Below are 27413 nucleotides of genomic sequence, written 5' to 3'. Positions count from 1 at the left end.
TGGTGCATGATGTCTGGGGGCACAACTAAGTATAAGTCAGAATAACTCCAAACCTAACGCCTAAATACAAATACACATTCAAAACAAAAGAAAAATCATAAACTAAAAATCATAACTAAACAAAAATCGCTCGTACCTCTTAACTCTAAACTTTTTTTTATTATTATACCATAAAACAACCATTTCACCAGGAAAACGGTGCTCACAATGTTTACTTTTAAAATTCTACTATACTTGTGGGAACATTTGGCCATCACAAGTACACACACACACACACACACACACACACACACACACACACACACACACACACACCTGGTCAGTGGAAGCTATAGGCTATCCGTTAGCACGTTATCCAGTTATGGGATTGTGTGGTGGGGTGGAGATTAGCCCGGCGCTAATTAGCGGGTAATTATGTGACGGGCTAATGAGCTTCTAAATGTTCTCAGCCGTACCGTTGATGATTAAAATCCCAAAGACAGAATAGACCAGGCTGCTGCACTAATACCTGTTTACTATACACTATGTTTACAGCCTGACTGACCTGCTGGTCTCCAGGTTTTCCTCTTTAACTCGTTTAGACCGGGGACGCATTTTAAGATGTCTTTGGGCTATTGAAAAATAGCAGATCTACAAGCTCATAGCATGGCACCGAGTGCCGCACTATGAGCTTGTGGATCTGATATTTTATTTTAAATCGCGAAGATTTGTGAAAATCTTTGAATATATATATTTTCAAGCGAACATTTGTAACTCAAATCTTTGCTTGTGGGGGTCCCTGGAACATTCTCCAAATGTCCTCTAAGTGTTTTTGAAAAACGTATGTTTCTATATCATTGGTTCTCAAACTTTTTTTCATGTCAAGGACCCTCAAAATGATATGTATTTGGCCACGGACCCCCATTTCAAAATATGTCGCACACACGCACAATGGGGTGGCAGTGGCTCGGGGGGTAGAGTGCAGGGTAGAGCGGCCGGAAGAGGTTCCCAGTTGGATCCCGGGCTCCCCCAGAAGAGTTAGTGTAGAAGTGTCCTTGAGCAAGACCCTGAACCCCTAATTGCTCCTGATGAGCAGGTTGGTGTATGAATGTGTGTGTGTGAATGTGTGTGTGAATGGGTGAATGTAATGCACAATCTATGTAAAGCGCTTTGGATAAAAAGCGCTATATAGACCACCGAAGTCCTGACGTCACTCGTTCATCCCCTGGTTCGTAAAGTAATGTCTCTATGTAGAATAACATTGGGTCATCATAGAATCGTCTCATATAAGAATTGTGGTCCAAAAATAAACAAACTGTCTCTGTGATATTGTCAGGGAGGAGGTTCTGTATCGTTTATGATAGTCAGTCACTCATATTTCATACAGTCTGTTTCTGGTGAAAATGTAACTAATTCGTTGAAGTAACATTATGGTTTTCTCACCGTCAGTTGATGCTTCATATCCATAAGAGTCAAACCACCGGGATCATTTGTTTATTTTTGGAACACAGTTCTTATTTGACGCGATATTAAACACGTCTATGGGGATTCAGAACGGGCGTGGAAAACCGTGAACCAGGTAGACACACCTAGGATGCGTAGATTACGTCAGACTTCGGTGCTCTATAAATGCACCATTTAACATTTTATATCATTCCAGACGCAGACGGTCTGGGCATCAGTATCATAGGGATGGGTGCAGGAGCAGACATGGGACTGGAGAAGTTGGGGATCTTCGTGAAGACGGTGACGGAGGGAGGAGCGGCGCACAGAGACGGGCGGTAAGACATCTGATCTTTAATGACGTCACAATGCATTCTGGGTAATCTGACCACACGAGAACGGCTCTACGTGTAAATTACACATGTAGAGACCTGGACCGTAGAGTGGCGGTCCAGGCCTCTACATGTAAATACACATGTAGAGACCTGGACCGTAGCGTGACGGCCCAGGCACCCTAGACTGCAATGCCAGCCTGACAGCGTGTCGTGGGTTCGACTCCCGTTCCCGACGACCTTTGCTGCGTGTCACCCCCACCCCCCATCTCTCTCCCCATTTCCTGTCAGCCTACTTTCCCTATCCCTCTCTAAAATAAAGGCATAAATTGGTCGGTGGGGGCGCACGTCAACACCACCCCCATATTATGCTATATTGCATTTAATTAGTTTTTAGCTGTAGCATTACAATGTATAATTTACAATTTAGGCATTTAACAGACACTCTTAATGCAGAGTGATTTACAGTAAGCAAGGAAAACACAATGCATCAAATGCATAGAAATATTAATCTATGATCAGATCATAGGTAAACCAAGAACCTATCATCAGTCTAAACAGTATAATATATGGGGGCACGGTGGCGCAGTCAGTAGCGCTGTCGCCTCACAGCTAGAAGGTCCTGGGTTCAATTCCCGCCGGGGACGCTGTGGGCGCTGGGGGCATGTCTCCTCCTCCGCGCCATCAGCGCCCATACCCTAGGTGGGGTTGGTGAAAGGGCCCACTCTGTGTGGAGTTTGCATGTTCTCCCCGTGTCTCCTAGGGTAGTTGATACCCTCACAAAAACATGTAGTAATCCTGGTCACTAAACTCCTCCCCCATGACAGCCGGGGCGCCTGATGGAGGGGAAGGGAACTGGTTGGAATAACGTGTTCCTTCCACGCGCTATGTCCAACCAGGGAAACTCTCCCCTGTCAGGTGACAAGAAGGTCAGTTGGCTCTCATGCATTGAAGGAGGCATGAGCTCGGCCCTGGCCTCCCTAGGCTGGTGAGGGGAGTGTAGCGCCCAGGATCACTTAGAAAAATTGGCACCGGGTGAAAAATAAGGGTTGCAAAATCGTGGGATAAAAATTAAGAAAATAAATGAATAAATAAACAGTATAATATAAAAAAGAATAATAATCTGTACGTTAAAACTATACACACTATAGGATGCCATGGGTCTACAAATGAACCTGACATCTGTCTACATAACGTGCTAAATCTAAATTACATTTTAGTCTTTGCATAAGACTGCATGTCGTCTAGGCTAGGACGAGTGCTGAGGTGGAGTCTGAAGAGATACATCAGTATACCACATGTCTTACAGGAAGTGTGTGTGTGTGTGTGTGTGTGTGTGTGTGTGTGTGTGTGTGTGTGTGTGTGTGTGTGTGTGTGTGTGTGTGTGTGTGTGTGTGTGTGTGTGTGTGTGTGTGTGTGTGTGTGTGTGTGTGTGTGTGTGTGTGTGTGTGTGTGTGTGTAGCATCCAGGTGAATGACCTCATTGTGGAGGTGGATGGGACCAGTCTGGTTGGAGTCACACAAGCCTTTGCTGCTTCTGTCCTCAGAAATACTACTGGAACTGTCAGGTAGCGCTCACACACACACACACACACACACACACACACACACACACACACACACACACACACACACACACACACACACACACAATAGATGCATACATACACAAATACACACATACACAACACACATGTGATGGATGGACTGACAGCTCTATGACTTGCATATCTCAGTATGTATCACATTTCTTCTCAGCCCTCGACTCCTGTTGCCTTTCTCTTCTATTCTTTCTACAACTGGATGTGAACATGGTGCCCTGTGCCACTGGTTCTCACCCTTTACAGGCCGTGACCCCCCAAAATAATCATATTTGAACTGGGGGAACCCCCAAAATAATCATATTTGAACTGGGGACCCCCCTAAATAATCATATTTGAACTGGGGACCCCCCACCCTGACAAGCACTTGGATTTGTAGGAGTTGAGGCATTACATTTAGTTTGACTCGGTTCCAAAAGATAAATATTGTGAAAATAGCCGATCTACAAGCTCACAAACTAACCCTATTATTATTATTATTTTTTGCCCTTTTGTCTTTCTTATGTTATTTGACAATTCGGACAATGTTTGACTAGTTTTTATAGTATAGTTTGTTGATTACTTAGTAATGGTTTGTATTATTATTATTTTTTGAGGTATTGAAAAGGTCTTAAAAGTGTTACATGCCATACACGCGCATTTATGTAGTGATGGCACTGTTTGAATGTGCTGAGGTTCATGATTGGTGCGTTTGAATGTGCTCAGGTTCATGATTGGCCGAGAGAAGCCGGGCGAGCAGAGCGAGGTGGCTCAGCTGATCCAGCAGACGGTGGAACAGGAGCGATGGCAGAGAGAGATGATGGAGCAACGATACAACCAGTACCTAGAGGAGGATGAGGAGGTTAATACACACACACACACACACACACACACACACACAGACCCACTGGTAGTCGACTAGTGGAGGTTTACCTATGATGCAATCATAAAGGGGCTCGGCATTTCGCAGCAGCTAGGTTGCCGTGACAACGGATATACACAAACAAACGCACGTGTGGAGAACGTTACGCTGCGACAAAGAACAGCGTTCACCTTAACGCTCTGGTACTTTGGAGCCGTTGCCTGAACACCCCCCCGGTAGCGCAGGATGCGCAGCCTCTCGTCTTTCTCTACTCACCCAAAACAAAGATGGTTTTAATGTGTTGAAAGCCTATACTTCTTTTTGTCCTCCACCTCACGTCTACAATACACTGTTTGGCCATAAAAGAAAATGTTTCACTGGAAGGAACAAATGTTTTAGTTACTCCACTTCCGCCCCCTACAGATCTGTTCACTGGAAATGTTCTATTTCTTCCCAGTGAAATATTGTATTAGCCTTATAAAAATAGCCAATCACAGCGCGTTGCGAGCTTGTATATTATTTTATTTTGTTGATGCAGGACACACGCAAAGTTTTATTCTAATTCCAAAACCTAAAGCTATAACCTCTAAATGTCTTAATCCTTAATCCTAACTCCAACCTGAATCTTTGTGTAATTGTAAACCTGTATCTATAAGCATCTTTTGCAACCTTAACCCATTAAGACCTGGAACGCATCTGTGTCACTTTAACACATCGAGTGCCGTAAACGGTCCGGACCGTTATTGACCCGATTTTATTTTTATACGAGGGGCCCACGTGGGGGCGCTAAAACGAAACTTTGGGATCACCCAAGGAGTTTCTGAGAAGGAGAGGCCGGATGTGGATCCATGTCAAAAACGCTTCCGGTCGGCCTCTCCAATGTTAACTCCTTGACTAAAAGCTTAATATCTCCATTTCTTTTTAACGTGGTGGAAACGAGCCGTTTTCGATCGGTGATCACTCTGCAATGGAGGATCTCGTTAGAAATATTATTGTTCCAGGCGTTAGTCAGGACCCTCCGCCGTCTCACACGCACGCTTTGTTTACATTACATGCACTTCCGCGTCGGGGCTTCTACAGCACGAAACATATCAACGTAAGAGGATGGAAGAAATGCAGGCACTGAACGTATAATATTTTAATAAGCCTCTGGCACACGATGTGTTAAATGTCTTTGGCTATTCAAAAATAGCAGATCTACAAGCTCATAGCGCCGAGTGCCTCGCTATGAGCTTGTAGATCTGCTATTTTTGAAAAATCGTGAAAAAAAAATTTAGATTTTTTTTTCAAAAAACTGTTAGGATTTAGAAAACATTTTAAAGAATCGCCTCAGGTCTTAATGGGTTAAAATAACAATTATTTCTTGTGAGGAACCAGGAAAATGGTTCCTCACAACGTCTATTTATCAAGGTCTACTATTACTATAGTAATACTAGGGCTGTCACCATTATAAATTTATGTTGACGAAAAAAATTACAAATAATTGCCGTAAAAATGTAATTGTGTGTTTGGCGTTGAACACAGTGGAACATATGAATACAAAGTACATTTCCCTTTGCCTTTTAGGCTCTGTAATGAAACATTGCACAGGGCAAACAACTTCAATATACAAATAAATTATCGACATATTGAATAATTGTATACATTGCAGCAATGGCAGATCTACACACTTACAACGCGTCACAAAGTGATGCGTTGTAAGCTTGTAGATCTGCTGTTTATGCTTTTTTTAGTATTTGAAAATGTGTCAAAATGTTTCAACAAGGAAACGATTATGACGATCATGCAAAAATAAGTAATATTAGGGTAACACACACACACACACACACACACACACACACACACACACACACACACACACACACACACACACACACACACACACACACACACACACACACACAGAGTGGTGATGGAACAGGCAGTAGGTAGAGGAGGATGAAGAGGTAAAATCTACACCACCCTGACACCTCCAGCATTATTCTTTTGTTCTTTGGAGCCTGTTGCCTAGTAACCGACGTCATGGACCCACGTAGATCTTAAAACTATGACAAAGCAAAGCCCTGGATCTCCATAGTCTGTGCCTATATATGGGCATATGGATTGGCTATTAGGCGGTTCCCGACAACTCGTCTATCTAGCCTGACTGGACGATGACTCGACACTGGTGGGCACCGCACAGTGGTGGAAAAAGTACTCAAATTATTTACTTAAGTAAAAGTACCAATACTGCAAAGTAAGAATACTCTGTTACAAGTAAAAGTCCAGAATTCAAAATTTACTTGAGTAAAAGTACCAAAGTATTGGCATCAAAATGTACTTAAAGTACCAATAGTAAAAGTACTAAAATGTTTGAAAATAGCAGATCTACAAGCTTGTAGATCTGCTATTTTCAAATAGCCGAGGTATAAAATAGGGCTACAGTGGTAAATGTATGTTTCATAATATCCGCATTATCACAGGTCGCGTTAGTCTGGGTTTTTATATTGGGGGGGGGGGACCGAAATATCCCTCCGGACAACTTGACGCTCCGGCTCACTGACTGACACTGACAATTTATTATAATTATTAGTTATTATATTATTATGAATTATTATAGTCTGGTTTTTGCCGGTTTTTACATATTTTTTGGGGGGACCGGAAAATATAAATCCCTCCAGACATCCTGACACTTCGGTTGACACTGACTGACACTGACAATATATCATAATTATTATTATTATTACTAATATTATTAGTATTATTACGAATTATTATAGTCTGGTAGTTGCTGGTTTTGCCAGATCTTTTTTTGGGGCTGAACCGGAAAATATAAATCCCTCCGGACATGTTGACACTGGATTTGACACGGACTGACACTGACAATTATTATTATAATTATTGTCACGCAAATTAGACACATTTCAAATCGTCTGCTTGGCGAGTGCTCTCTCTCTCTCTCTCTCTCTCTCTCTCTCTCTCTCTCTCTCTCTCTCTCTCTCTCTCTCTCTCTCTCTCTCTCTCTCTCTCTCTCTCTCTCTCTCTCTCTCTCTCTCTCTCTCTCTCTCTCTCTCACACTTTCAAATGATACTCAAACAATATGGAGAGATTGACACAGTCAAAGTTGTCCTACCACACATTAACAACACTACACACACATTTGAAGATGAAACATCCAACACAGATGCCTAAAGACTCTACTCAGCTGCTATATAGCTAATGAATCTGTTTGTGTAAGATGAAGCTGATAGGCTGTATTTAATTGTTATACTGTTTAGTATTATTTTTCAAACCAAAAAGCTGTAACTGCTAACTACATTTACACACCTGCTTGTCATCAATGCATTCAAAATGACATTTATTGTAGGATCATTATTATTATTAATGTATTTTGTATTATGTATTATTGTGTGTGTAGACAGGAGAGTACGCCACAGATGAGGAAGGTCATGTATTTCTTGTATTAATGTGTGTGTAGACAGGAGAGTACGCCACAGATGAGGAAGGTCATGTATTTCTTGTATTAATGTGTGTGTAGACAGGAGAGTACGCCACAGATGAGGAAGGTCATGTATTTCTTGTATTAATGTGTGTGTAGACAGGAGAGTACGCCACAGATGAGGAAGGTCATGTATTTCTTGTATTAATGTGTGTGTAGACAGGAGAGTACGCCACAGATGAGGAAGGTCATGTATTTCTTGTATTAATGTGTGTGTAGACAGGAGAGTACGCCACAGATGAGGAAGGTAACGTATTTCTTGTATTAATGTGTGTGTAGACAGGAGAGTATGCCACAGATGAGGAAGGTAACGTATTTCTTGTATTAATGTGTGTGTAGACAGGAGAGTATGCCACAGATGAGGAAGGTCATGTATTTCTTGTATTAATGTGTGTGTAGACAGGAGAGTACGCCACAGATGAGGAAGGTCATGTATTTCTTGTATTAATGTGTGTGTAGACAGGAGAGTATGCCACAGATGAGGAAGGTCATGTATGTATTGTATTAATGTGTGTGTAGACAGGAGAGTACGCCACAGACGAGGAAGGTAATGTATATCTTGTATTAATGTGTGTGTAGACAGGAGAGTACGCCACAGACGAGGAAGGAGAGATGAGTCCCATGTTTCCAAACTCTGTGGAGGTCTTCGACCTCGCCGACGGACAGGAAGTGATGTCACCGCTGGAGGTCGACCCCGAGAAACTGGCCCACAAGTTCAAAGAGGTGTGTGTGTGTGTGTGTGTGTGTGTGTGTGTGTGTGTGTGTGTGTGTGTGTGTGTGTGTGTGTGTGTGTGTGCCTGCGTCTACAGTGTGTGTGTGTGTGTGTGTGTGTGTGTGTGTGTGTGTACATGCACAGAATTTTCAGAATATTATTTCCAGAGTAGTAAGACTGAGGCTGGAATTTAACATGTCTATTGGTGTGTGTGTGTGTGTGTGTGTGTGTGTGTGTGTGTGTGTGTGTGTGTGTGTGTGTGTGTGTGTGTGTGTGTGTGTGTGTGTGTGTGTGTGTGTGTGTGTGTGTGTGTGTGTGTGTGTGTGTGTGTGTGTGTGTGTGTGTGTGTGTGTGCGTGCGTGTGTGTTAGCTCCAGATCAAGCATGCAGTGACTCAAGCAGAGGTTCAGCTGTTGAAGAGGAAGGTGAGAATCACTTCATCATGTTTGTCTTATTGATCCACATCACATCACATTCATTATCATTGTATTGAAAAGGTGGAGGAAATGGCCTTTTCACATGGTTTTATTGGCCTCTTTGCAGTCATTTCTCTCTTTTTTTTAATGACCTATCCTAACTAGTAATCACACCTGGTTTTGATGTAGCTCTGGTTGACATGGACAATATGTATTCATTCAGAATGAACTAAATCCGAACAGAGATTCATACCCAACTGTTTACATCAGTGTTTCTCAAACTTTTTCATGGCAAGGACCCCCAAATTGACACTTATTAGCCCGCGGACCCCCATTTGAAAATATACGCCAGGGACCCCCGTAAGAGAAGATTTTTACGGCTCTAGCCGTAAAAAATTATAATTTCAAGGACCCCCAGTTTGACATGCATTAGGCTACGAACCCCCATTTAATGGCATTTCTATCCCTGGGACCCCAATTTATATAGTAAAATCAATGTTAATTTAACTCTGAGAGTGTACAAATGGAACCAAATGGACCCTAACGGGTCCATTTGGTTCCATTTGTACACTCTCAGAGTTACAGACACATAAGGGTCCATTTGGTTCCATTTGTACACTCTCAGAGTTACAGACACATAAGGGTCCATTTGGTTCCTATCTATAATTTAACTGGGGACCCCCTGGAACCGCCTCAAGTACCCCTGGGGGTCCCCGGACCCCACTTTGAGAACCAATGGTTTACATGGAACCTGAATAAAAGTATTCCTGGTTTACATGACCCAACGCATTAATTCTGAATGTAACTTTTGACATGCGCAAAGTGGTTCCTGCCTACGCCCGGGCATGGACCAGGGGCCGCCCGGCTCTACTACCCGGGGGCAGAGCTTCCCCTGGTGGGCACGGGGAGGAGGCAATAAGCCCCCTTGTGCCTCCGCGGCGGAGGTTTTTTGGCCGTACGCAGGCCGGGAAGCAACGCACCGACTCCTGCCAGGCAGCGTTGTATGCGGTAGTGTTTAACACCGGGATTCCCGGGATGCGGGAATCCCGGGAATTCGGGTTTTTTTACCATCCCGGGAATTCACTTTGGTTCCCGGGCTTCCCGTTTTTTTTTTTTTTGTTAGAAATTAGTACTAATTAGTAGAAAGCCCTAACTACAGCGTGGAGGAATTATTACTATTATAATTAGGCAAGTTGTAATATCGTCCCGTTGTGAACCAATATGGGACGCACTGAATGAATGTAACAGTAATGAACAAAATAAAACACAAGTGGCCGTGATGCCCCATGCCTGCCCTGCACAGTACGCACGCTGATTTCACTGTTTCCTCTGCTGTCAATATGGTAGACACCAGTTGACTAGTTCAGATTCAACATCATCAAGTGAAACGCTGCATAAACAGTAGGTAGGTTTGATCGAGCCTATATTCCAGCTTAAAATGCGCACAAGCCAAGCAATGCTTTTGATAGAGAGAGAGAGAGACAGACCGGAGAGCTGGAGAGAGAGAGAGCAAGAGAGAGCGCGTGAGAGAGAGAGAGAGAGAGAGAGAGAGAGAGAGAGAGAGAGGGAGAGAGAGAGGGAGAGAGAGAGAGTATTAGACCAATGTGGTCCGATTTTTTTAATCATCATTAATGTAGCCTACCCTACCTACACTTGCATTTTAGAACGTTCAAACTACCATTTTACTAGAACTACCCAGTAGAACAAGTGAACTGCACAACAGCTGTCTGTCTCATTGATTGTCAGTGCTGGCAGCGCATGCATGTGCACATCAAAATCACACTACAAAACCCCACATTTGATCAACAACAAAATATAGATTAATAGACAACATACAGCCAACATCCCAAAATGGAGTCTTATAATATCCAGCAAGTAGCCTAATATAAATGAATAACTGCAAACAAATGACAAGTTTAGGATATCAAATCAATATCCTACAAAAGTAGAGAAAAGCTGTGACCTCACCGGCGCTCTGATGGACAATAAATACATATTCCTTTTGCAAATTCTCTTGTCAATAATGATACAAATGGAACGTTTATTTCAGCAGCTAGAGTTTGACATTGTTTGAGTGCGTTTTGAGCGCAGCTCCTCGTTAAGTTAATTGTCTTCACCCGCTGCGCAACAGGGCAGATCTCCGCCAGGGCAGGGCACTATAGGCTATTATATTTATATATTATATTTATATGATTTTAAAAAATCAAATTAAGTCATTATTAGTGCAAGTTCATAGGTGGACACAATAGGGACATTTGGGCACCTCGGTGTAAAATTGGCTATTTAAGTATCTACATATAAATGCATTTTAGTGGGCACTTTTTTTTTTTTTTACCCTTAACGGGAATTCCCGGGAAGCCCGGGAAAAGGTCTGAAAATTCCCGGGAATTAAAATTAGCTATTTCCCGGAAAATGTTAAACCCTAGTATGCGGTGCAAGCCTGTGTTCCTTTGTTATCGCTGTTTTAATGTGAAAGTAGCAGATCTACAAGTTCAGACCAGTTTCTTTTTTTTTATTGGTACCAGACACGCTAAAACTTAGGCTAGCCTACTACTACTCAGGCGTCACATTTCTCATGTAGGCTACCTTAATTCTATTTAACCCATTGATACCTGAAGCCGATTCTACATGTCTCCTAAATCTCAACAGTTTTCTGAAAAACCTATGTTTCTATATCAGTGGTGCTCAATCTTTTTCATGTCAAGGACCCCCAAAATTATATGTATTTGGCCGCGGACCCCCATCAAAATATTTTGTTCCAGGGACCCCCAGAAGCAAAGATTTGAGTTAAAAATGTTCGCTTTAAAAATATATATATTCAAAGATTTGCACACATTTTTACGATTTTTCAAAAATAGCCCAAAGTGTAAAATAATGCTTTTTAGCTCAAATCTAAAAATGACACAGTTCCAGGTCTTAATGGGTTAAACAAAAAACGTTTCATCTGACGGAATAGATTATTTTGATCATAAGTTCCCGTTTCATGTGAAGGACGGGTAAACATTGTTCCTCCATCACTGGCTCAGATCCTCCGAGCGTCCGTTCTCCTGGACAAGCCTGAGCTTAACCATTACAGTATATACAGTAAGCTTTTTAAAGGATGCTATAGCATATTAATCATTAATTTTATCCCGCTGGAGCGAACGCTTCTCAGCACCAACCGTGGTCGACGCATACAGAGACATAAATAGACTTATGCGGTCTTTGAATTAAAGTTTTACAGCATACAATATTTGATATTAAAAATAATAAACATTTGAGATTTGATGGGTCATTTCTGGCCAATTCTGACAGTGCCTCTGAGTGAGCGCCGACATGTGCAAAAGAAAAAAAAAAGTGTTTATATGGTAAATTCCGATATACGGTATATATACCGATTCAAACGGTATATACCACCCCTCCATCAGATCAGACCGGAATGGAATATTCTACTCCCATTGAGGTGTTTACAAGAGCATTTTTATTCTGAATGAGCAGTCATTCTGAATATAAGTGGAATATATCTGTCCATGTAACCACAGCCACTGTTTTGTTCACTTATAGGGCTCCACCTTACCCCCCCTTATGCCTAAACATTTTAGGTATCGTTTACCATTTTGAAAAACATTTTAAAATAGTTCAAATAGCCGATCTACAAGCTCACACAACGTGTCGATGTAGATCGGCACGAGTGCCGCGCTATGAGCTTGTAGATCTGCCATTTTTTTGATGTTGGATGCATGTCCTGACTATGATTTATCATGATGTTGGATGCATGGCCTGACTATGATTTATAGTGATGTTGGATGCATGGCCTGACTATGATTTATAGTGATGTTGGATGCATGTCCTGACTATGATGTATCATGATGTTGGATGCATGGCCTGACTATGATTTATCATGATGTTGGATGCATGGCCTGACTATGATGTATCATGATGTTGGATGCATGGCCTGACTATGATGTATCATGATGTTGGATGCATGTCCTGACTATGATTTATCATGATGTTGGATGCATGGCCTGACTATGATTTATAGTGATGTTGGATGCATGGCCTGACTATGATTTATAGTGATGTTGGATGCATGGCCTGACTATGATTTATCATGATGTTGGATGCATGGCCTGACTATAATTTATCATGATGTTGGATGCATGGCCTGACTATGATTTATAGTGATGTTGGATGCATGGCCTGACTATGATTTATAGTGATGTTGGATGCATGGCCTGACTATGATTTATAGTGATGTTGGATGCATGTCCTGACTATGATGTATCATGATGTTGGATGCATGGCCTGACTATGATTTATCATGATGTTGGATGCATGGCCTGACTATGATGTATCATGATGTTGGATGCATGGCCTGACTATGATGTATCATGATGTTGGATGCATGGCCTGACTATGATGTATCATGATGTTGGATGCATGGCCTGACTATGATGTATCATGATGTTGGATGCATGGCCTGACTATGATTTATCATTGATTGATCGATTGAATATTTTATTAGGCAAAAATGTAAAACAGCACAGTTTCATTTAAAATACTTTGTCTAAAAGGTCCGTTCATAAAAGTCCTTGCGGTCTTGTTTCCAATGAGGTCCTTAATTGATATTCAATTCATAGACATATAAAGTGGCACCGCAGTTCAAATATCATTGTGAGTTGTGTGCAGCCTATTATTTCAAGTCAGCTCATGTACCAAAGATCTCTTCTTTTCTGTGGCTGTGTGTGTGTGTGTGTGTGTGTGTGTGTGTGTGTGTGTGTGTGTGTGTGTGTGTGTGTGTGTGTGTGTGTGTGTGTGTGTGTGTGTGTGTGTGTGTGTGTGTGTGTGTGTGTGTGTAGTTGGCCCATGCAGAGCAGGATAAGCTGCGGTGGCGCATGGAGCGCGCTCAGTTGGAGCAAAACATCAGAGACAACAAAGACAGAATGGAGAAACTGGAAGGATACTGGATGGAGGCTCAGTCCCTGTGTCAGGTAATCTATTACTGTAAGCCAGGGTCCCCACGGTCATGAAATTCCTGGAAATATTTTGAAAAAAAAAAAAAAAAAAAAATCCAGTACTGGAAAAGGTTTGGAATTGATCAAGGGTCCTGGAAACATATCTGGCTATGCATTGTTTTTGGCTATTGATTTTTTTTAATACAAAACATTTTCATAAACATGTATAACATTACATGAAATATGTAACAATAAGTAGTTTTTCGCCGAACGGGCTGTGTAACACCCCATCCGCACTGCCAGCGACGTGACGCGAAGCGAGCGGGCGATGAAATCTCATTCAAATACATGTTTTTGAATGAGACCGTCCTGACCTACCGCGAGCGACAACGAACCGTGCAACGACGTCGTCCACCCCTCCTATTTTCGCTCGCAGGGTCACTATGCCCTAATTTTGCACGAAATGTTGAATGAAATTGTACTATTTTATATTCTATGCTTTATTTTTGCTACACTGCCTATCTTTGGGCATTGTACATAGGAGTAAGAGACACATTATTGCGCTGAATGATTGTTTTATAGGCCTGGAAATTGGGCTAAATATTCTGGAAAAGTTTTGGAAATTCATTGCTAAAAATGTGTGGGGACCCTGTGTAATCTAATACTGTCATGTGTTAGTATTACTACTGGCTGGAGGCCTAGTCCCTGTGTCAGGTAATCTATTACTGTAATGTGTTACTATTACTAATGCCACTGAGTGGATGTAACACATTAATTAACAAAGGGAAAGAGATAGAAAACAGGTTAAATACAATAAATAAACATATATACATACTGTACTGTATATACAGATAGCATAATGTGATAGCAGCTGTACTTGATACATGATGTCATCACATGATGTCATCACATGCATGTGTGTACGAGTCTTTAACGTGTTTCACGTGTTTTTGAAAAAAATAGAAAAGAAAACCTCAAAAATATCATTATCTGAAGATTTTCAGCTCCATCCACTCCTTGTTTAACACTTAATCTGCCAGAATTATTTCAGATTTTTTGCAGTTGTCTGCCAGAGATTTTTCAAGTACTCAGGAGCCGAGATACAGAATTTTAAAGTTTTAAGTTAACAAGGAAGTGGATAGGAGTCTAGATCTTCGAAAAATCATCTCCTTGGTCTTTGGGTCAAATTTAATTACTATTATTTTTTTTCTAAAAACGTTTATATGCGTTCTTGGCAGGCAAGTGATGGATTCTATAGAACGCATATATGCGTTTATCACTGAAAAAGGCTGTATCTTGCTTTTTACTTTGAAAAAAGAAAAGAAAATCAAAATCGTACTGGCCAGAAACAGACAGAAATAATTCGGGCACTCAATGAGTTAACATTAACTTGTTCCATTTATCCAACATGCAAATAATAAGTAGGACGGAGAGGCTTGTTGTCGGTATCAGCTGAGACCACGGGAGTCTGTCGCCGTAACAATGTGCTATAGACCAGGGTTTCTCAAAGTGGGGGTGCCGTGACGCAGGTCCAGGGGTGCCGCGGAATACTTTGATAATATTTGACTTTGTAAAACGGACCTGAGTTGCACTGTACTTAGTGCGCTCTTTTTCAGTCTACACCAAATCTCTTCGCCAAAAAATAGCAGATCTACAAGCTCACAACGCGTCATGCTGTGACGCGTTGTGAGCTTGTAGATCAGCTATTTTTTTGGCGAATGTTTCCCCTCAGAATGGGGGATGCTGGTGTTAAACGTCAAGTAGAAAGTTATGTTCAATCTGTCCTATAATGGAAACGGACGTTCTCTCAAGTTTTCCTCCTGACTATTAGGCTACTGTATCTTTAGGGGGAAAGATTTACATAGATTCGTACTGTGATATGACATACATGTAATATATTTATATATAGTAACAATGTAATTCAGGGGTGCCGTGGAGGAAAAAGTTGTTTACAGGTGTGCCCTGAGCCAAACATGTATGAGAACCACTGAATATAGACCACTGGGAGATGTATGAAGTGAAGCTACTATGTTCCTTAGGGCTGTGAATCGTTTGCTATCTCACGATTCGATTCCGATTCTTGGGGTCACGATTCCGATTTTTTTCAAAATAAACGATTCTCGATTCAAAATCGTTTTTTTTTTTCGATTCAAACGATTCGATTCAAAACGATTCTTGATTCAAAACATAGATACATTTATGTAACTTTTATAATTGTAAAGGTTTTATCAACTGATAATAATGTAAACACACAAAGGTAAATCCAAGATCCTCCCCCCCAAAAAAAAAAAAAATCGTCCAACATGAGAATCGCGATTCGTATTCGAATCGTTTTTTTCCGACACCCCTAATGTTCATGTTCTGCTTCAGGCAGGAGGATTGTATAGTGTATACGTCTGTATTCTTTATTCTTGTACGTTAGATAAATGGAACAAGTTCATGTTGCAAGACTGATGAACACTGGTCCGGGTCGCTCAGTCGGTAGAGCTCTCGCCTTTACACCACAAGGTCATGGGTTCGATCCTGGGCGCCGCCAACTCAGCTTGACTGAGCGACGCGGCTTGGCTGCGGGAAGTGGTGCTGTAAGTACTGGGGGCACGGTGGCCCGGTCGGTAGCGCTGTCGCCTCACAGCTAGAAGGTCCTGGGTTCGATTCCCGCAGGGGACGCTGTGGGTGTGTTCTCTCCTCCGCGTCACCAGTGCCCATACCCTAGGTGGGGTTGGCGAAAGGGCCTCTTTGTGTGGAGTTTGCATGTCCTAGGGTAGGTACCCTCACAAAAAACAACTAGGGAAAGCTACGTCCAACCAGGAAAACTCTCCCCTGTCAGGTGACAAGAAGGTCAGTTGGCTCTCATGCATTGAAGGAGGCATGAGCTCGGCCCTGGTCTCCCTAGGTTGGCAGAGGGAAGGTAGTGCCCAGGATTACATAGACAATTGGCACTGGGTGTAAAAAATAGGGTTACAAAATTGTGGGATAAAAAAAAAAGTACTGGGAGTTGATGCTAGGTGTGGCGCTCAACCTCAGCAGTGCGTTTCCTAAAATGGCTCCATGTTTTAATGCTTATGGATGACACTGTTATTCTGGCAACATCAAGAGAAAGAAAGGCTGACTGAAAAAGTGAAATATCTGGAGGAATATTGTGATGAACGTGGCATGGCTTGTTAATGAAAGTAAAACAAAGTTTATGGCTATATTGGGATCTGATGAAGACAAGCAACCTATTCAGCTTGCTTGGTTTACAGTGAGGCATTGTGACAGTTATACATATCTTGGAGCCCTTTTCACTGCTGATGGAAATGCCCGAAACTTGGCCTACATGTAAAAGAGAAGACAAAGCACTTAAACAAACTGATTATCTTCCTCTACACCAACTATGATGCTCCCTTTTGTGTAAAATGTAAGGTTTTTGAGGCTGCTTTCTCATCAGCTATCTTGTATGGGTGTGAGGCCTGGTTACAAATCCCCTTAAAGTCTGTCAAAACTCTCTACATGACTGGAGTGAAATCCTTACTTGGGGGTGAGGGTCTCTACAGCTAACCTAACCTTTGCCTGTTGGAAGCAGGACTGCCTTCATTGCAAGCTTTAGTGAGAGAAAAGCAAGCCAGGTTCTTCACCAAAACACAGCAGTGAAATGGCATGCTTGATGCCCCCTTGTGGTAGGTTCTTCAATTGCTGAAGAAGCAGAACCAAGTCATGTATTTCCCTTTTATCAGAGATAATGGAGAAACACCATCATATAGAGAGTGACCGAAGAGACATGATCTACAAGCTCACAATGCATGCATTGTGTTGCGAGCTTGTAGATCGGCTGCCTTAGGTATAAAATAGGGCTAAAGTGGTTAATGTATGTTTCCTTATATCATAGTTTATATCTGAAAAGTAACTAGTAACTAAAGTTTTCAAGTATATGTAGTGGAATAAAAGTACAATATTTGCCTCTGAGATGTAGTGGAGTAGAAGTAAAAGTATTGGAAATTGGAAATACTCAAATAAAGTACAAATACCTCAACATTGTACTTAAGTACAGTACTTAAGTAAATGTACTTAGTTACTTTACACCACTGGCTATACTAAACGAACAACATATACTGTTTTGTCCCCTCACACAAGACATCAGAACTAAACATGGATGTGAGTTTACTGATCTGTGTGTGTGTGTGTGTGTGTGTGTGTGTGTGTGTGTGTGTGTGTGTGTGTGTGTGTGTGTGTGTGTGTGTGTGTGTGTGTGTGTGTGTGTGTGTGTGTGTGTGTGTGTGTGTGTGTGTGTGTGTGTGTGTGTGTGTGTGTGTGTGTGTGTGTGTGTGTGTGTGTGTGTTGCAGGCTGTAGATGAACACCTGAAGGAGACCCAGTCCCAATATCAGACACTGGAGAGAAAGTACAACAAAGCCAAGAGGATGATACGAGAATACCAACACAAGTATGTCTATGATAGAGAGAATACCAACACAAGTATGAATAGAGAGACACACTACTCTTCTTCTGTTCTCTGCGTCTTCCTCTGTCTCTCCAGCCTCCTGCATGTCCTCTCTCACTAAATCCATAAACCTCCTCTTTGTCCTTTCCTCTTCCTCTTTGTCCTTTCCTCTTCTCCTCTTACCTGGCAGCTCCATGTTCAGCATCCTTCTCCCAGTGTATCTCTCCTCTCCTCTGCACATCTCAACCCTCGCCTCTCCTGTTTTATCCCCCAAACCTCCTAACCTGGGCTGATCCTCTAATGTAGTCATTTCTGATCCTGTCCCTCCTAAAGACAATCATAGTATCCTTAATTCACTCATATCAGCTACCTACTTTCTTAAACAGATGAGACAAATAGGCATAGACGGATTAAAGTGGAAATGGGCCCTGTGCACAAAATCGCAACGGACCCCCCCCCGGTTGCGGTTATTGCGGTTATATTGGGCGTTTTGGGGCGTTTTTTGGTTACTTTATTTCGGTTTTAGGGTTAGGGTTAGGGTATATATATATATTATATATTTCTTTTTAAAAGCCTATTAAATCCAAGGCCCCCCATTGGCTCAGGGCCCTGTGCATGTGCACACTTTGCCCAAGCCATAATCCGTCCCTGCAAATAGGAAAATCAAATGAGCAAGAGCTAAAACAAATAAGTGTATCGACTAAACAAGATCCAGTAAAACAATACAACAATAAAACAAGAGTTCGTACAACTAGTTAACAACAAGTAGGCAAGGCGAGGAGGAAGGGTAGTGTTTCCTCAAGAGGTGGGTTTTCAGCCTGCGGCGAAGGATGGGCAGTGAGTGAATATTTGGTTCTATACAGAGATGAGACAGGAACAGTTGTTACAGGACCCAGCTGTACCCTAACAATACATACCAGGTCTGTGTCATGCAGTGTTGATTTTGACAGCAAATTTTGATTTAGTTTTAGTCATAGTCTTTTGAATAAAATTCCATTCAGTTTTAGTCATATTTTAGTCATCTCAGATGTTTTAGTCGACTAAATATCATAAGATTATAGTCGACTAAATCTACAGTTGATTAAGTCGACTAAAATGTATTATGGTGGTGCCTTGATGGCGTCATAATGGCTGATTTTACACTTGGTTGCATGCTGAAAATAGCCGATCTACAAGCTCACAACGCGTTGCAGCGCGGTGCGTTGTGAGCTTGTAGATCTGCTATTTTCAGAGTGCAACACCCGAGCGCAGCCAAACATAAAATGACTTGTAGTTCTACTGGATCTCTTCTCCACTAGATCCCTCTCTAACGTTCTAGTCTTGTGTTTCTTTGTTGACGAAATTGTCAATATATTTAGTCTTAGTTTTAGTCATCATAGCTTAGTTTTTATTTCGTTTTCGTCAGTGAAAACAGGTAGTCGACGAACACTGGTGTCATGACATCATAGGGTTGCCAACAGTCCCGTATTAGCCGGGACGCCCCGTATTTGAGCCAAAAGGGGCGTGTCCCGTACGGGACTTTGTTTGTCCCGGACTCCGGTGTAAAGGGAAAAATAAAAAATATATTTCTGTTTGCGCACACTGCAGTGTCTGGCTGCGTGTTTGTGTGCTTTATGAGATGGGCGCTAGGACCGCTCAGTTGACAGGGCAGGCACAGTGCTCGCACGAGTGCTTGTGTGCAGTGGTGAGCTGTGGATTTTTTAACTAAGGGTACTGTATTTTATGGCGTCACGCGCGCGCACGTGCGCGCACATAGCCACTCAGCTCAGTGCTAGTTGAAATACTGTATTCAACATGTGATTATTAATGTAATCATATGTCTTATTATTTTGTTGTATTGTTGCATTGTTAATTTGTTGTTTTTATTTTTGTTTCAAATTAATTATTGTATTTTCCTTTTCATTTTATATAAAATCCCTTTACATAGACTCACCCACACATAAGAAGGCCTACTTAAAATAATCAGACAACTTGTCTTTGTCTTGTCTCAGAGAACTGGGTCCTCTGCTAAGCGATCCTCCCCTTCACACCTTGCAGTGCAGAGATGTTGTCTGTCATTGTGAGAGGAATGTAACACATTCAATTCAAGTCCGTGTCTTTTCTCGAGTAGCCTAATGTTATGCAAAGCAGCCAGGTAGACGCTATTGAGAACGGCTCGCCACTGACGGCGCGAACCTTGAGAGGCTATTGTTTTTAAACTTTAAGGCGTTAAAGACCGCCGCTGACGGTGCGTGCACGCGCGCCCCCAGCTCCCACAGTGTCAGAACTAAGGGTACGCCGTACCCCCCCGTACCCCCTACAGCTCAACCCTGCTTGTGTGTGTGTGTGTGAGATTTTCTCCGGTGGGAACGGCATCATTGTTTGTGTGGCATGTCAGCCTGTTCCCAACCCTAACCCTAACCCTAAAACCGAAATAAAGTAACAAAAAAAAGTAACTTTATCCGCGGGAAACCCGAAAAAAATCGCGCGCGCGCACGGGGGACCCATGCACGCGCGCTGCGCGTGCATGGGTCCCGTTTCTCCAGTTCTGGATGTTGGCAACCCTATGACATCATGACTCTGTCATATTCATATCATCAGACAGAAGGTGAACAACATAATAACAGGTGTGTGTGTGTGTGTGTGTGTGTGTGTGTGTGTGTGTGTGTGTGTGTGTGTGTGTGTGTGTGTGTGTGTGCGTGTGCGTGTGCGTGTGTGCACAGAGAGACAGAGTACCTGAAGAAGGAGACGGCTCAGCGTCAGACTCAGGAACAAACGGAAGCTTCACATAAAGAAGAGGCAGAGAACCTGCAAGAGAAGGTATTACAGTACTTCCATAACAGAAAATGCTGTGCTGCACTCGGTGCCGCACTATGAGCTTGTAGATCTGCTATTTTCTAATAGCCCAAGTATAAGATAATGGTTAAAGTGGTTAAAAATCTAAAATGACAGATGCTTTCCCGCTCTTAACACATTGACCGCCAGAGGTTAATCTCATAATGTACTCACCAGTGCCAACGTTTTATTGTTGTTTTTTGTTTTTTTCACGTCGCCATAGACCTTGTTAAAATCCTTAAAATTGAGCCGTGCGCTGTTTGTAAACATCGCGGACATCTGCCTGGTTCGACCAGTGAAGACCACATGTCAAACGGGGCATCCATGTTGTAGTTAGAACGGTTTCTGTTAAACAGTGATCACCGAGGAGAAAAAACTACAGGTAGAAAATGGGGTTTCGTCATTAGAACGGGGGCCGACGGGATCGTCAAAACCGGACCCCGATTAAATCTCTTTCCGGTGGTGTTACAATGAAATGGTCCGTATCGAAAATTGAAAAAAAAAAAAAAAAATTCGAAAAAAAAGGAAAAAGCACCACAGCCCGTAGGCTACGGGATCGGCGCTTTACGGTTGGATTTATCGGCCCGTAGGCTACGGGCCTGGCGGTGGTAGTGTTAAGGGGTTAAGTGAACCAAAACGAGCTCCCCCAAGCTCAACCCATTGCTAATGGCTTACATACCATCCAACATGTTTACTCTGCGTGTTGATGGACAGTTGATGTGCTGATGGTGTGATTGAAACCACCAGCTCTGTCCTGTGTGTTCATGTCCTGTGTGTGTATTTGGGGTTTTTATGAACCTAGAGCATACATGGGCAACTGGCGGCCCGGGGGCCACATGCAGCCCCCACCTTCACTTAATGTGGCCCACAGGTTAATATCAGAATAGTGATATATTATTGATTTCAGCTGTTATGATTCTAAACATGCAAACATGACCCGCTTTAATTACTTAAGTCTATATTAGTAGCTTAATGACTAGTATTAACATTCCATTGTCTTTTTTATATCCAATGTATTTGTATTTAAGTTCATAAAGTTAACATAAGTATAACTAAATGTATTTGAAATCAAATAAAAATTTTACTTTTCAGGATTCCAATTAAAAATCACACCCTGTGTGAAGGTAGCGGCGCCTTTGATACATTTTGTCATCGATATGTGTTTATAATGTGTTTATAGCCATGTGTCACGTGAAGCTTGACCAATCACTTTGTTGACGCACCTGACCAATCAGAACGTTGACGTACGCACACGGACAAAGTCAGGTGTAGAGCAGCTAGCGCCGCTAAAAAATAGCAACAAAAAAACAAACAAACAAAGTCAGGTATAGAGCAGGATCCGCTCTATACCTAAAGGTATAGAGCGGCTAGCGCCGCTAAAAAATAGCAACAAAAAAAAATCAGTATTCCAATTCAAAAATAGCAGATCTACAAGCTCAAAACGTGTCGCACCGATCGGCTATTTTTGCAACTGTTGTGTGACATAGAATGGCATTAATTTACAAAAAAAAAGTTAAAATAGGGTGATAAGAGGTGTCTGTCTGACAGTATATGTAATGTGTCCCTCTGGAGTGAGTGTGGAAATATATAGGGGCCCTCTTGCATCACCCCTGACCTAGTGAGTGTGGTTTTGCTTTTTGTGTGGTTTTCAGATCTCAAACCTGGAGACCAAAGTCGACGCTCTCAAAACCTCCGAGCCGTCCTAGACCTCCTCCACTCCCTACTTCCTGTAGGGGAACAGGAAGTGGGATACTCTCATAAGACCTCCTCCACTTTTCCTACTTCCTGTAGGGGAACAGGAAGTAGGGACACGCTTAAAATGCCTTCGCACCCTAACGCTGGGGGTCCTGTGTTCGTCCAATCAGCCTTCACCACCCCACGGACGGGTAGAAATGACAAAAGAAAATGAAAACAGAGGGATGAGAGACAGAGAGAGATGGAGAGAGAATAGAAGAGGACGAGTTGAGTGACATACATACTTACAGGAAAAAAACACACACAGACCAACTCTTCCGCTATTGGTTTAGCGCTACGCCAATCATAAACCAATCCCAGAATGCCCTTCTTCTTGTTCTTCTTCTTCAATACCCAGAATGTTGTGAAACCTCATGTGTTACTGCCTTGGCAACCTGCTTAGCAACCAGCGTCAGCATCCGTGGCTGCTTAGCGACCAGTGTTATAGCATCCGTCCCCGCGCTACCTTCTTTCTGCACGCTAGCACAAAAACAGCTACCTAGCCTTCCTGTGACAGCTAGCTAACGGCTACCTAGCCTTCCTGTGACAGCTAGCTAACAGCTACCTAGCCTTCCTGTGACAGCTAGCTAACAGCAGTATTATTCTCTTCTGACTTCAACGGTTCAAATGACCAGGAACTATAAATCATGGCGACGTTTCGTTGTATAAAAATACCTTTTTAACAAAGCAGGTTCCTCACAAAGTGCTTTTAACTAAGAACAAAGACGACACAAATACAGACGAAAAGAACAAAATAACTAAACTGGACGTGACCTGGGGACATGAGCCTAGGTTGGGCTTTGTCTTTCGGCGGTGTTTCGTGTGCTGAACACGGCCAACCTGCGTTATGAGCTCGTTGGCTGGCCGTGTTCAGCACGCGAGACACCCTCATACGATGAAGTACACATCAGGCTATTCAGTATTATTTGTACTGATTTGGGATTCGTTTACAGTTCTCATATGTTGTGGACAAAACTCCTCGGACGGGGAGTTGTTTGGGTCTGGAACTGGATACTGGAACAAGCCTGGACCGAACTGGGTGGAACTGGACCAGACTTGAATTGTTTTTATATTGAACAAAAAATACGACTACAACATTTTCTGTTGTATTCTAATAATTAGATCTCAAAGACTCCCATCTACTACTACTTAAAAAGGAGGAAATTGCCGTTCCAGGTTCTATGAACTCAGATAAAACTCTAGAACAAAAATGGCCACCGTCTTAACATTCTGGTAGTGACTGGACAGGAAAGAAAATGCCTAACCGCTGACCGTCAACGACAGTGGATGAAACGCCGCGACTTCTGCTTGTGACTCAGCAAAAAAAAAAGAAAACAAATAAAAATGGCTGCCTAACTTCTACTTAGTTACTCAGCAAAACAAAACAAAAATGACAAAAACAAGGCCTCCCATGTTTACTTAGTTATAGATGGGTCAATATATGGTTCAAAAGGTTTTTCAATGGATTCTGGTAGTATTGGGCATGCTAAATAACATCTAGGGAAATGTGATACGTTCGAGAAAGGCCGTCATTTTCAAGATGGCGTCCAACATGGCTGCCAGGAGTTTGAAATTGCTCTATACAAATAAAAAGATTTTTCCATTGATTCTGGTACCTATAGGCATGCTTAGGAACATACACTAAATCTAGGAAAATATGCCTTCTGGAAAGGCTTCAGAGGGTATGGGATACCCTGAACTGGGTACTTGCACGATCCATTGAATAAACCTTTGTATCAATGGTTCGGGGGTTATGTGATATTTTGGTCATATATTGACCCATCTATTGGTAGATTCCCTCTGGTCACTAGGTGGTATATTGACCCATCTATTGGTCGATTCCTCTGGTCATTAGGTGGTATATTGACCCATCTATTGGTAGATTCCCTCTTGCCATTAGGTGGTATATTGACCCATCTATTGGTCGATTCCTCTGGTCATTAGGTGGTATATTGACCCATCTATTGGTAGATTCCCTCTGGCCATTAGGTGGTATATTGACCCATCTATTGGTAGATTCCCTCTGGCCATTAGGTGGAGAGACTCAGGCAGTGTTGTTGGTGTTATCTGTAGCGCCCCCTGGCGGCGCTACAAAGCCAGAAAACCAGAGAGAGAAAAAGAGAACATTTTTAGTTTGCTCTGTTTGTACATATTCTTTACATGTATTTAAACGTGTTTAATACGGCTTAATGACAGCAATGACAGTGTTCTGGGGGGGGGGGGGGGGGGGGGGCGGGGGGGTTTGACATGCATTAAGGTGGTGGTGTGTGTGTGTGGGGGGGGGAGGGGGGTATACAGTAACATTCAGAGTTAACCCATTAAGACCTGGAACGCATCTGTGTCACTTTAGCTTTCTTTGGCTATTCGAAAATAGCAGATATACAAGATCATAGCGCGGCACCGAGTGCCGCGCTATGAGCTTGTAGATCTGCTATTTTTTGAAAAATCTTGATTTTTTTTTTTTCAAAAACTTTTTTTAAAGAATTGCCTCAGGTCTTAAAGGGTTAATTTAAATCATTTTTTACAGTTACACATGTCAGTGTTTATGTACAGTATCGTTGCTGTCGGACAGAAACCTATAATATCAACGTTTTGTTCTTTAATGAATGCAGTATACTTCATCATACTACAGTGTCACACAAAAGTTACCCCCCCAAAAAAAGAACAGCAGATGTACAAGCTTGCAGATCTATGTTTGCTATTTGAATGTGAAAGTGGTTAATATAAGTTTGTGGGTTTTCATGAACATTGAACCAGCTGAAAGGTATTAAAAGAATGCCTTAATCCATTATAAATGCCCTCTATAACTAACATATTAGATTTATTTTACAAACGGTTCATCTTTCACACAAGAGGGACAATGCCTGTCGCAAGTTGATGATGTCATGTGTCTAAATGTGTGCTCTAGCCCTGTGGAGTTTATGGAATGAATGTGAAAGAAAAAACATAATAAATGTTGATTTGATGATCATATTAACCGTAGGAAGTATTACTTTTTTTTGCGACGGGCATTGTCCCTATTGAGTGAAAGATGAACTATTTCTAAAATAAATACAATATTTAATGTGTTTTTAATTTTACATTTTAGTTATAGAGGACAATTATAATGTATTTGGCTTATTAGCCAGCTACGCCAGGGATCCTTTTAACAAGAGCGTGTGACTAAGTAATAACTACAATATATCACTGGTTATTTATTTTTTTATTTTACCATTTTCTGAAAAGCAACGGCTTTGGATATTGATTAATTGATTGATTACTTAGTACAGTCAGACATTAAGGCTAAAAGGATAACACAAACAAAAGACCTTTGGACTTGTTTCCATTGTGGTCCTATGTATTCAATTCATCATTTTTTTTGTTGCATAAAACAATAACACAATAATGTGTGTGATCAACAAACACAAAACCCTATAGACAAGGTTTATGCCCGACAGCAACGATATACTGTAGATCAGTGCTTCTCAAACTGCTTCATGTCAAGGACCCCCAAAATTATATGTATTTAACCGCGGACCCCCATCTCAACATATGTTGTTCCCGGGACGCCCATCTCAATATATGTTGTTGCTTTAAAAATAAACTGCTCAAAAAAAGTTCGGAAACTTAACTTCGGCCAATTATATCTCCCCTTTAATAATACCAATTGGTATTGTGTTTTATATCATTATTATCGTTGATTAGTCACCTTTACAACGAGGTACATCTTGTAAGGATCGTGCATTCGTGGAATGAGCAACACAGCTAAACGTGTGGGTAGCGCCTCCAAAAAATGTGCCAAAATCACCCAATATGCTTCTGTTGGTAATCACTCTTGTTTTGAGCAACCTGTCAGCACACACCTGCTGAGAGGTGTGTGCCAGTATTCACAGGTGTGTGACTGCCTCACAGGTGAGTGACTGGCACCTGAACATGGGTTCTGCAACTTTGTTGAGTTGGAGTGTGTATGCTCCAAGCAGCAACACTGCCCCCATGGAAAGATGCCACGTTTGTCCCTTCAGGATAAGGCCCGTGCAATAGGGCAAGTGAAGCTGGTGTTCTGTTACGCAGATTACGCATTATTTGATGTCAGCCCTGGTACCATTTGCAGGCAGGTGTGTGCCAGTCACAGGTGTGACTGGCACCTGAGCATGGGTCCTGCAACTTTGACGTCTGTCTTTGGTTCCGTTGTGCAAATCTGGCCTGTAAATCTATGGTTCCTCAGTTAAGCAAGGGGTCTTGGGTTGTTGTCTTCCTTGTTGACTTCACCAGTCTCACAGAACCTGGTCCTAAGTTTGCAAATGGTACCTGGGCTGACACCAAATAATGCTGTCACTCTGATTCACTTGCCCTATTGCACAGGCCTCATCCTGAAGGGACAAACGTGGCATCTTTCCATGGGGGCAGTGTTGCTGCTTGGAGCATACACAACACACTCCAACTTAACAAAGTTGCAAAACCCATGTTCAGGTGCCAGTCACTCACCTGTGAGGCAGTCACACACCTGTGACTACTGGCACACACCTCTCAGCAGGTGCGTGCTGGCAGGTTGCTCAAAACAAGAGCGATTGCCAACAGAAGCATATTGGGTGATTTTGGCACATTTTTTGGAGGCGCTACCCACACGTTTAGCTGTGTTGCTCATTCCACGAATGCCCGATCCTTACAAGCTGTACCTCCTTGTAAAGGTGACTAATCAACGGTAAAAATGATATAAAACACAATACCAATTGGTTT

The 27413-nt window shown here is 42.2% G+C and overlaps 1 protein-coding gene across 4 annotated transcripts in view; it reads left to right on the top strand.

Moving 5' to 3' along the window:
* The window catches only part of ppp1r9ba (protein phosphatase 1, regulatory subunit 9Ba), a 52687-nt gene extending 28493 nt beyond the window's left edge, over window positions 1-24194 (top strand). For 2 of the 4 annotated variants that reach the window (XM_084072479.1, XM_084072478.1), the window contains exons 9-17: window positions 1640-1760; window positions 3217-3321; window positions 4060-4195; window positions 8253-8396; window positions 8756-8809; window positions 13639-13770; window positions 18055-18152; window positions 20852-20948; window positions 22616-24194. In XM_084072479.1, the coding sequence (XP_083928605.1) occupies window positions 1640-1760; window positions 3217-3321; window positions 4060-4195; window positions 8253-8396; window positions 8756-8809; window positions 13639-13770; window positions 18055-18152; window positions 20852-20948; window positions 22616-22669 (941 nt within the window). In that variant the 3' untranslated portion in view covers window positions 22670-24194. Of the gene's footprint in view, window positions 1-1639; window positions 1761-3216; window positions 3322-4059; window positions 4196-7592; window positions 7621-7892; window positions 7921-8252; window positions 8397-8755; window positions 8810-13638; window positions 13771-18054; window positions 18153-20851; window positions 20949-22615 lie in introns of all 4 variants that reach the window. The other 2 variants (XM_084072481.1, XM_084072480.1) reach the window with 2 other exon arrangements.
* Window positions 24195-27413: the final 3219 nt, after the last annotated feature.

The sequence above is a fragment of the Gymnoscopelus microlampas genome (genome assembly GCF_963454915.1).
Source record: "Gymnoscopelus microlampas genome assembly, chromosome: 11".
NCBI lineage: Eukaryota > Metazoa > Chordata > Actinopteri > Myctophiformes > Myctophidae > Gymnoscopelus > Gymnoscopelus microlampas.
The sequence above is the reverse complement of the archived record's forward strand: the minus strand, read 5'-3'. Positions and strand labels throughout refer to the sequence as shown.